Source organism: Mangifera indica, chromosome 1, assembly GCF_011075055.1.
Source record: "Mangifera indica cultivar Alphonso chromosome 1, CATAS_Mindica_2.1, whole genome shotgun sequence".
NCBI lineage: Eukaryota > Viridiplantae > Streptophyta > Magnoliopsida > Sapindales > Anacardiaceae > Mangifera > Mangifera indica.
In genome coordinates, this window is record NC_058137.1 from 25,060,310 (window position 1) to 25,071,803 (window position 11,494).

An 11,494-nucleotide genomic window follows, 5' to 3' on the forward strand; every position below is an offset into this window, starting at 1 on the left:
GTTTGTTTCTAAGCTGTTAAATCAGCCACTGTAAGATCAGAAATAAACTTTGTTTTTATAAATCTATGGAGTTCTGGTTCTGGTACATCAATTTTACATTACTGTGTAAATAATTTTTATATATGTTCAAGGTGATGATGATCTCTCATAGTTGAGAATCAAGCATCAGTCATGGCTACTGAACCGCCATAGATCATATTGTCATTTAAAGACTAAAATTATTTGTTAAGTGAAAACCAATTAAATATGATGACTACATTTAATTAAGTGAACAGATTACTCATAATCAAAATAATAACCAAAGTGGCTCAATAATTCGATATCTCACATACATCATCAATGACCTCACGTTCAATAATACACTTTTCTCATTTTACATACAAATTCAATAAGAGAGCGTAAGATCGAATCTTCTCTAATAATATATCAAAATCAAAATTTTGATTTATTTAATTCAATAATTATAAGATTGATTATTAGACCCGAAATTTGTTCTATCTGATATGATTAGATTGGTCTCATAAAAATGATGATTCAGCTCATACGGAAGGAAAAAACCTGAAAAGGAAAAAAACCATGGACTTTAAAATCGTTGTGGGGTTGAGGATTACCTCACCATTATACGGGCCTTATGTTCGACCCATTAACCACAAGTTACCCGGCCCATTGACAGTGTTACTCTTCAAAGTTGAAATAGCTCGTCAGATCCTGAGCCGAACATTCGAGTTTCGAATTTGATTAAATACACGGGCGGAATTTCACAATTTGCGAAGCACCCAAAACCTTTCGTTAATCTCTGAGAAAGCAATGGAGTTGGACCCAGATGATGTTTTTAGAGACGACGAAGACGACCCAGAAAACGAACTCTTTCAGGTTTTCTTTCATTTTTCTTCTCGTTTGATTTTTTTACACTTTCTATGCTTCTTTGCTTGTTCTGTGTATTCTTAAAAAATGTGAAAAAAAATGGCTTTCGTTTATTAATCTGCAGGAACGAGAGTCTACTAAAGAATATGTGGTGTACCTTGTCGATGCTTCGCCCAAAATGTTTTCTACATCATCTTCAGCTGTGAGTTCTTTTTCCCTTTTTTTTTTTTTGTCTTTATATATTTACTTTTTTATTTTTGTTTGCATGGTATTATTTAGTTTGAGATATGTATGCAGAAATTTGGGTGGTTGAAGCTTCAAGTACTTGTTCACATGACAGATTGTAGATTATTGTCTATAGTAATAACTAATATTATTTTAGTTGTTCCCATTTTTTGTGTTCTTTCGACGAATTGGAGTCATGCAGTGCTTGGGACTGTTTATATAGCAAGCGCTTTTGGGTAAAAGGGTGTTCTACTTATGTATCTGAAAGTGTTTTTGGAAAAGCAGGTATCAAATCCAAAGCATCTTAAGTGGATTTTTTTTTTTTTATTCAGAAGGGTTTTTAAGGAAATAATCTATCATTAACTCCTCCAAAAAACATTTTTAGTACCTTTTGATCCCTAAAAGACTTTTGTGTTTATTTCAGTTAAATATTATGAAATAAAAACATCAAGGACATTGTAAGTTTCAAATTCAATGAGATTAGATTTCTATACAAGTATTTTTCAATAATCATGTTGGTGGATTGGTGGTTTATCACATTGTTTTGCCAGTTGAAATTCTCAAACAACTTAATTACAATTTGGAACTTGTGATGCACCTATTACCAGTATTGAAAGACTTGGGTTGTTTTATTCTATAGGAGCTTAGGCATATGTTTTGAATATGACTCTTGGTATTTTAAGCCACTTTACTGATTCCGTTCACGGGACATGTATATTTTTGCCCTGCTGCATCACAAGGAGTATTTCTGTGGAATGTGATGTATTGTTAGCAGTTAGTTGGGACTAAATAATGAATGCCTCTGTATACGATGTTACTATATAAAATGAGCTGTATATTGACAACATAAATAAGGGAAACAAATATTTGAAGGTATCATATTTCAGTATGTTAAGATTTGGAGATTAAGTTTGGGCCATTCACAGGGTACATCTTTAGCATGCTCATGCAAGTTTGATGTTTCTCCATATGCAACTCTTTAGATTTTTTGAATATTCCATTACTTTATACCGTTTGGACATTAATGTGTTTGGCATTTGTTGGTGTGTTTATTCTGGCAGGAAGATCAAAAGAATGAAAGCCATTTTCACATTGTTGTTAGTTGTATTGCGCAATCACTTAAGAGCCAAATCATTAATAGATCATATGATGAAGTTGCTATCTGCTTCTTTAACACGGTAAGATTTTGTCTGATAAAGTTAAAAAAGATATGTTTCTTTCTTACTTGAATATTTTGACATTGTTTTGGTTATTGCAAGGCAGAACCTTTACGTTACCTGCTTGAGTTAAGAAAATATAAAAGAGCTGGCACTTTCAGTTGTAATAGGAAAAGTTTTTTGCCTATGAATTTGGAAAGAAGGAAAATTTTTTATACAATGTGTTGACTTATAATTTTATTGCTGCATTTGCTTTTAAATGTTTATCAATGTTGGGTTAACATATTTTATTTGCTTTAGGAGAGCTTTGTTATGTACCCTTGGCTTGTTTAGTTTTAGATTTATACACTAGCTATGCTACAGTTAATTCTTTTATTGAGTTCATCCTTCTCCTTTTGAATCCTTTGTAGAGGGAAAAGAAGAATAAGCAGGATTTGAATGGTGTTTTTGTGTATACTGTTGCTGAACGAGATTCTTTAGACAGGCCAACAGCAAGGTTTATAAAAGAATTTGATCGCATAGATGGTGAGTTATGGTTTATTGGCTTCCATTTTAAGCTGATGCATGAATTTTTATACTAAGGTTGAGTTTTTTTTTTTTTTTTTCAATTCCATATGTAATGTACTAGTCTAAGTAAAAATTGAACATTCCCTGCTTCCAAAATTCATCGAAATATAAATTATTTTATGGCCTGCAGTACTTAGTAATACCAAAGCTATGAACCTTTTTGTTTTTGAATTTTTTTGGTAACTCACATTCCATTAATTATAATATTATTTTGTTGAATTTTGGTTTGAGAAATATGGTTTACTGTATTCTTTGATACTTAACCTTTAAGATTAACCAGTAGTTCTCATTGTAAGGGAAACAAGTAGAGCTTCCAACAGTCAAGGCATAAAATATTATGAAATTGAAATGTGTTTTCACCATTGAAAGAGCTTAACAGCTGAAGCCTGGCAATAATATTAGTCACCTTTTTTGTAGCAGCTTTAGCCTGACAAAATTGGTAGTACTACTTCTTTTAAGTATACTGTATTTTCTCATTTCATCACTTCAAGCATTGGAAGGGATGTTCTTTGTTTTTAAATTCTTTCTTACGGTTGTATCAAATTCTTAAGTTCTGTGGGTTTTCCTCTAAGATGTGGAAGCACCATTAGTTTCTTTCAAGAAACTTCTTTTTTAATGTATTATGTTTTAATGGTTTTGACTTTTCCCATGTTTTGATTGGTGAGCTATTCAATTTGTCATAATTAATTTAAAAATGCTTGAGCTCATAAAATGGTGAATACTGATAAGAGCAAATAAGGCCTCGCTTTTTACAAAATTCTTGCCATATTGAAGAATGATATTTTTGCTTATTGAACACAAATTGCTGCTTCTATGAAATGCATTGTTATAAATATGATTATATGTAATAGAAATAAGGTTCATGTGCTCATAATATGAGATGCTTCATTAAGTTCCTTTTTCATGGAAGGGATTGGAGTTAAAATCTTGCCTGAATTTCAAACTATTTTGCAGAATCATTTGCAAATGATATTGGGAGTCAATATGGTATTGTTTCTGGGTCTCATGAGAATACCATTTATAATGCCCTCTGGGTAGCACAAGGGCTGTTACGTAAAGGGTAATGCTAGTTATGATCAAGTTCTTTTAATTAATTTTTTATTTAATCTAAGTTAGTGTCCTTTTCTTTTGAAAAAAAATTCTTTAACTGTTTCCTAAGGACATGTTGGTGATGTCTATTGATAATTTATCTCAGGTCTGCAAAGACAGCGGACAAAAGGATATTGTTATTTACGAATGAAGATGACCCTTTTGGGAGTATCAAGGGTGCTGCAAAAACTGATATGACAAGAACCACACTGCAACGAGCTAAAGTATGAGCTTTAGTAGATATATGTTGCATATGCATTTAGCCAAGTGGTCTTTGTAATGCCCTCTTAAAGTTGTTATAAGAAGTCACTTACACGTTTCTTTTTTTCAGGATGCCCAAGATCTTGGTATCTCAATTGAGCTTTTACCCTTAAATAGGCCTGGCGAGGAATTCAGGGTTAATCTTTTTTATTCGGTCTGTCCATATTATGCTATTTAATGTCTTGAATAACTTTCTTGAGTAATTAGATTTACTAAACTTTTGATATCAAACTTTATGTGTTAGGATTTGATTGGATTGGAAGGTGGTGATCTTGCTTTATTCATGCCCTCAGCAGGACAAAAGTATGCATCTTTGATTGGATTTTTTTTAATGTTTATATTTTCAGCACTTCTTATGTAGTTTATAGTTGCTTTCTTCATCGTGGGAAGGGCCACAAATATATTTCACTTAGTAGTTCTTCCCATGTCCTAGGGTATCTGTAGTAGAGTGATCAATATGATGTTAAAACTCAAAAACCTTGCGCACAAGGTTGCAACATGTGTTCTTAACCATCACATGAATATCAGGAGCTTTGAAACTGCTGGGATGGCCAATTATGTACCTCTTTTCTTTCTTTGAAACCTTGGGATGTCCAATTATTACCTTTTGTAGATATTGCTTATTTTCTGAAAATATTATTTTTATTTCAGATTGGAAGATATGAAAGATCAGATGCGAAAGCGTATGTTCACGAAGCGCATAGTGAAAAGAATATCATTTATGATTGCCAGTGGATTGTCAATTGAATTGAATTCGTATGCTTTAATTCGTCCAACTGTTCCAGGTAGACCTGAGTCACTATTTTCTAAGTATTTTTTAGTTTTTAAGGCCTCAGCATATTCTTATAATATGCTTGATAATCATTTGTTTGGATTCTTTCGGTTTGTAGGTGTGACTACATGGCTTGATTCTGTAACAAATCGTCCTTTAAAGGTAAATCAACTCTTTACATTATGTTTGCTCATGACATTTGTGCATACTTATGGTTGTATCGTATTTTGTAATAAGAGACAATTGAGGCTTTTTAAATTTCGTTTATTCACAGAAAAATTACATTGAATAACTACTCTTGAGAAATTAGATAATTGTAGCGGCACTAGATAGGCATAGAGAAATTAGACAACTGAATGTCAAATGATAACAATTGGTATTACTTAGATCTTAGATGGCAACATCTATTGTCACAGTTTCAAATATTTTATTAATTCTAATCTTTTCATAATAGTTATCTTATGTTAAATCTGGTCATTCTTATTTACCGGAAGCATATTTGTGAACTCTTAGTAATTCACATTACATTTCTGTTTATAATAAATTCAAGTATGTGTAAGGCTATACTCTATTTTTGATTACTATGAAGAAGGCTGTGTAAGAGGTTTGCAAATATTCGATTTTGATGTGTTATACACTACTTCCGTAACTTCATGGAAGCCGTTACTTCTATGCGAAGCCTTTTTTATTTAAATTTTATAAGTTAAAGCTTTAATCAAATATCTTGCTTGTTTAAAGTAGTTAGGGTTATTTTGGAGTTTGCCTGCTTCTTGAAATAATCTTATGTGACACTCTGCAGACTGAAAGATTATTTATCTGTGCGGATACCGGTGCACTGATGCAAGAACCTCCAAAAAGATTTCAGTCGTACAAAAAGTAAGAATTTTCATTTACTTTTGTGTGTTCTAGTCAGTTTTCTTTTCAGTTATTTTTTTATTTCAAACTTTTCTTCATTCTTTATATATTCAGTCCATTATAATTACTTCTTTGAGTAGATGCGATTTCTGAATTTCTTTCAGTTAGTATAAAGTATTAACATTTTTTTTATTGAAATAAAAATGACTTTGATCGGGATGATAATTAGTTTGAGCAGTTTTTCTTTAAGTTCTAATGTATCTATCATATGAATAAGTTGTATTAAACTAGCACCGGGAAGAAAAAACAAAAAATTTCTCCCATGCTGGTTTTTTTGCTGCTCTGCATTGTATCATATGGTTTATTATATTGAAATTGTTCATGTTCCAGTTATTGGTGTTATCTTTTAGTTCTTTACTTGGAATTTCAGCCCACGTTTTCTGTGTCATCTTCAGTGAGAATATCATATTTTCCTCTGCGGAACTATCTGAGATTAAGAGAGTTTCAACTGGAGATCTGCGGCTCCTAGGGTTCAAACCATTAAGTTGCTTAAAAGATTATCACAACTTGAGGCCATCAACATTTCTTTTTCCTAGTGACAAGGTTGCATTAAATCTTCTCTTATACTATACTGTAAATATCATTTTGCTGAAGTCAATTCTTGTTTCATCATGCTTAAATCAATTATTCTTGTTGATGGCTTCTTGCGCTTTTCAAGGTTTTGAACATTTTTACCTTGCCTATTCATATTGTATTTTCTGAAGAGAATTCTCAAGTTATTTTGACTGGCAAGAGAGATACTTTGAAACTTTTATGTATGGTCACAGATAATTTTGCATGTATATGTGAATGATATCAAAAAACTATCCCTTTGCAAGGTTGAATCACATTGTGGTTTGTCATTTTTTTCCCTCATAAACCTGCTTGTTTATTGTTTTTAGATTTGAATGATGTTTGATGGTACAGCTTCTAAATCATTCCAAAGACCTTGGGAACAATTTTTTCCTAAAAAGAAACTAAGTTGTAGTTGCCTAGAACTATTCCTGTTGGTAGAACCTTGTTTAGCATTAAACACCTGATGATGGTATTTTGTGCCAAAAACTTCACCCTTTGGTAGCTTATGAGAACACAAAATAGTAACCTCACCACCTGCCCCAAATTAATCCTTACCCTCCCTGTAATTTTTTTTTTTTTGGATATCAGAGCAGTTAAACCTTTAGTAATATCTAATTAACTTGGTAGAATGCCATGGTCTGAAAATTAAAGTATGAGATAATGCCTTTTTGGTCATAGAACTTATGAATTGCCTTTTTAATATTTTGGATGTGTACAGATAATCTTTTAGTTTCCCCTTTTTTTTTCTCTAGATAATCAATTTCTTTTATTCTTTCTGCGGAATTCCTTTGTTTTTGTTGAAAGAATCTTTTCAGGATTTGTCTTATTTCTACCAAAATGTTATATGAATTATTAAAATAACAAGTATTTTGATTTAGTGGCAATAATTTAGTGGGTATGTATGTATGTTTGTTTGTGTCGGTGCAGTGATTATGCAACCCATAGGCTATCAATCGTTTGATTGCTTCAACTGCATTAACACTTTTTTCATTGCCAAGATTAGCTCACTCTTTTGTTGCCTTATGCAGGAAGTGGTTGGCAGCACTCGCATTTTTATTGCCCTTCATAGATCTATGTTACGGCTTCAGCGGTTAGTACTTTACTCTTTAATATCGGATATCACTTGTCAATTGTATTTTTGAATATGACCACTGAATATAGTGACAATTTTTCTGGGCATGCAAATGGTGTTTATTTTCAACTGTCATCTTTGTTAGTCTCAAAATATTTTTGTCTAAAAATACACTTCCACTTTGCGGAAATTTACAATTTATCAACGATGCTTGTGTGCTGCTTGCAACAGTTTTAGTTGATAATTTGTGAATCAGACTGATTTTGTGGGCATACATATAATCGGAAGTACACGTCTACTTGTAGCATATCTTTAATATTATTCATAATTGTATATATGGGGTTCTAAAATTGCTAAGTGGCTATCTTAAATTCATTTATTGAATAAAAAGAAAGTATGAAAAGTGGAGGCCTTGAACTAAAAATCTGTTATGAATCATATTCGATCTTCAACTCATATATTATTATGCTTTTTATCATTTGTATTTATTACTTTGGTGAACTTCTATAATGCAAATGCTTTCTTTCTGGTTATTTTCTTTATCTACAATATGATTCTTAGATCTCTGTTTATTCATCAGTTCATTTATTTGTTCCACTATCACCTGGATTTTGTTATTGTTTGATTATAACTGTTTATTTATTACTTTCCCATTTGGTGGATGCTTATTGGCAATTAAAATTGATCTGGGTTATTAATGCATGTAATTGAACGTCTTTGATAAGTTCATCTTTTATTTGCAGTTATGCAGTTGCCTTTTATGGAAATCCATCTAATCCTCATTTGGTCGCCCTTGTTGCTCAAGTAAGATATCCTTCTTCCTATTTGTATTATGTTTGGCAATGTTTCACATGTGATCAGACAACTTCTTGAAAAGTGTGTGATTCTCTTGACAAGCTAACCTGCATCTTATTGCTTGACTGTAGACCTTAGCTCCATAACATTTGACTGTTCTGGATTCTTATTGAAGTAGGATTTTGAGCCAAATATGTGAAACTTATACTAGAAATCAATCATATGTATAAAGAAAACTGTCCCTTCAAAATCTAATGAGTTCCCAAGAAATTAGAGTGCATAATAATTCTAAACAATTATTAAAACTGTGGACACCTAGGCCATAAGATGAAGTTTTTCAAGTAAATGGATCCACATATCCTTGAGACTTTATGTACCTTACGCTGATGGTGCTGTTTACTGCTTTTGCATTTTACTTGAATGTTGACTACCAAGGTTCTTTAAGCCTAAATGCTATTCGAAGAAACTGTAGCATTATAAGCTGGTATTGCACAATGGAGAAAACCTTTGAGAATATTTTCTCAATGCAATAAACAACATCATGATACAGAACTGTATTAAAGTAATTTCAAGATGAAAATTCTAGTGCTCTGTGAAGTTGAATTAGTTCTCTTGCTTTGACAAGATTTTATATTTTAACTCTTTAATGTAACATCAATGGTTAAGCTCATCAACTGTTCTGAAACTTAACAGGATGAGATTATTATTAATGGTGGTCAACTTGAGCCACCAGGAATGCACATGATATACCTTCCATATTCTGATGACATCAGAAATATTGAAGAGGCAAGTTAGATGTCCAAGTTTATATGAATAGATTTTTTGTCATAATGTTTTCACTGGGGAAATTGGTCATATTTGCAGTTTCATTCTAGTACAGATGTTGTGCCTCGAGCTACTGATGATCAAGTTAAAAAGGCTGCTGCAATGATGAAACGCATTTACTTGAAAGATTTTTCAGTTTGCCAATTTGCAAATCCTGGTAATTTGTAGCATGATATGTGCTAATCTAGTAGCCTAAGAAATGCTTATTAATGTCAAACAGTATGTTAACATCCTAAAATAACAATTTGTCATGTAGAGATTTTTAACTGCTTGTGCTAGAATGAAATGTCCATCTTACTAGTAGTTATGATTTCATGCTGTTGACATTATCTACTGTTTCATTAAAATCCAATAAATTTGTAGAATCACCAACAGACTTACGGCCAGTTAAAGTGTCAATTTGTCTTTGAAGTTTAATCTATGATTGTTTGAATTGTAGAATGTCTATATACTAGTTTGATTGAACCCATATATTTGTGGACTTTGAAGGAATGTGAACTCTGATAACATATTTGAGTGCATATTCTACATATTCCATGATCTCATTTGGTGTCCAATTTTTCTAGAAATATCATTGACACACACTAACAGTTACTATAATGGAAGTTGATGCAATCACTTGTTACAAGCACATATGTTATTAAGCCTTCTTTGCTTATCATAAAATGTTGTGGCATTGATTGACTCATGAACTGAAAAGTGATCTCCAGGTCGATAATGATGTGAATTCTTGTTTCTGAATTTGACTTGATTCCCTCTGTATTTAACTGAATATAATCTTGCAGCATTGCAGAGACACTATGCAGTATTACAGGCCCTAGCTCTAGAAGAAGATGAGATGCCGGATATCAATGATGAAACTCTCCCTGATGAGGAAGGCATGGCAAGGTGAAGACAAATATTGTTTACCATCTTCATAGTCCTTGCTCTTTCCATGAATAAGTTTTTATCTTGATAAACAATTTTTTATGTCTACTTTTCAAAATGTATTATATTTGTGTGCCCTACAGACCTGCAGTTGTTAAAGCTATAGAAGAGTTCAAATTGTCTGTATATGGGGAAGATTATGATGAGGAAAGTGAGTCTGCGGGCAATGGAAAAGTGAGTGAGGCCTCAAAAAAACGGAAAGCAATTGCTGAAAATGCAGTTAAAGAGAGTGCAAATTATAATTGGGCAGACCTAGCGGACAATGGAAAGGTCAAACTATATGTTAAATTCTGTTTCAATCCTTGTGGTCTTATTTTCTGATTTAGTCTTTACGTGTTTGACAAAGCATCAGAACATTGTACTCAAATTAATTATTGTCCTTTTCAATTCTGATGGATAATGGGAGGCACCACTGTTCAGGGGGAAATATGTTTTTAGAAGGAAAAAATAAAGACATGTAGTTATTCTTCCTTAGATTGATTAAAAAGACTTAAAATTCCTTCAGCCCTGAGATAAATCATCCCTCACGATTTACTAGCTGTAAACTTCTAGAAATTTTTTGAAGTTGTATCCATAAGAATTCTGGACATAACCCTTGCTAATTTTAACTAATTTCTTAGGGAAATTAGTGGTAAGATAGGAAGTTTTGGTATGTTTGTTTAGGTTCATGATTTGGGAAAACTATAAAATTTATTATAGCTTAATAATTCTAACGATGTTGCCTATAAAATTTATTATAGCTTAATAATTCTAACGATGTTGATCTGTTTGTTATTGATTAATGTACTGCAGTTGAAGGATTTAACAGTGCAAGAGTTGAAGTATTACTTGTCAGCACATGGCCTTCCTCTTACAGGAAAGAAAGAAACCTTGATCAGTAGAATATTAACACACATGGGAAAATGAGCAAGTATGCAATTGTTATGCTTTGTAATCCCCTGCTGTAATTTAAGCATATTGCATTACAAGGATAAAAATATTGTATGAATTTCTTGTGGGGATAATACTATCCAGCTTTCTCAAAGTCTCTGAAGCTTTCCTACAATTTTCCCTGCAAAATCAGCTCACCAAAAATTTTCATTTCCAGGTTTGTTGCCAAACTCAGAACTTGAAAGCATTTTGTTGTACAGAAAAGTGAAAATAGTGTCTTCGTTATGGTTGACAGATTGTGTAAAACAAAAGAAAGTTTCCCAGAAAATTAATTTTTCCGGTAATATTTAGGCCTCCGGAAATGTGCATTCTATTCAATGATGGCAAACCAATGTAGTTTGATTGTACAAGTATGCATTAATACGTGCCATTCTGCACAAGACATAATCTAATTGGTCATTATTATTACACGAGACTTTAACTAGTACAAGAGACGGCAACCCACTAGTTAATGTGAATTGCTTTACACAAACAATTCCTGTCTTGGACTGTCAAATATTGCTTTCGTTGGCTGGCAGCTGCAGCAATTCACCGTTTGAA

At 32.3% G+C, this 11,494-nt stretch overlaps 1 protein-coding gene across 3 annotated transcripts; it reads left to right on the plus strand.

Annotated features, from left to right (window-relative positions):
- Positions 1-705: 705 nt before the first annotated feature.
- LOC123228428 (ATP-dependent DNA helicase 2 subunit KU70) lies at positions 706-11,048 on the plus strand. Of its 3 annotated transcripts, none has more exons than XM_044653857.1 (19): positions 706-873; positions 989-1,066; positions 2,151-2,267; positions 2,657-2,771; positions 3,768-3,873; positions 4,009-4,126; positions 4,234-4,317; positions 4,408-4,466; positions 4,815-4,948; positions 5,054-5,097; positions 5,735-5,811; positions 6,246-6,393; positions 7,434-7,495; positions 8,221-8,281; positions 8,966-9,058; positions 9,137-9,254; positions 9,883-9,985; positions 10,108-10,294; positions 10,817-11,048. In XM_044653857.1, exons 1-19 carry the CDS (start codon positions 808-810, stop codon positions 10,928-10,930), a joined length of 1,884 nt encoding a protein of 627 aa, XP_044509792.1. In that variant the 5' UTR covers positions 706-807; the 3' UTR covers positions 10,931-11,048. The 3 variants fall into 3 exon arrangements, with proteins under 3 accessions (XP_044509792.1, XP_044509800.1, XP_044509809.1); XM_044653865.1 differs by having other exon boundaries at positions 4,234-4,299; XM_044653874.1 differs by lacking the exon at positions 8,966-9,058.
- The last annotated feature ends 446 nt before the right edge of the window (positions 11,049-11,494 follow it).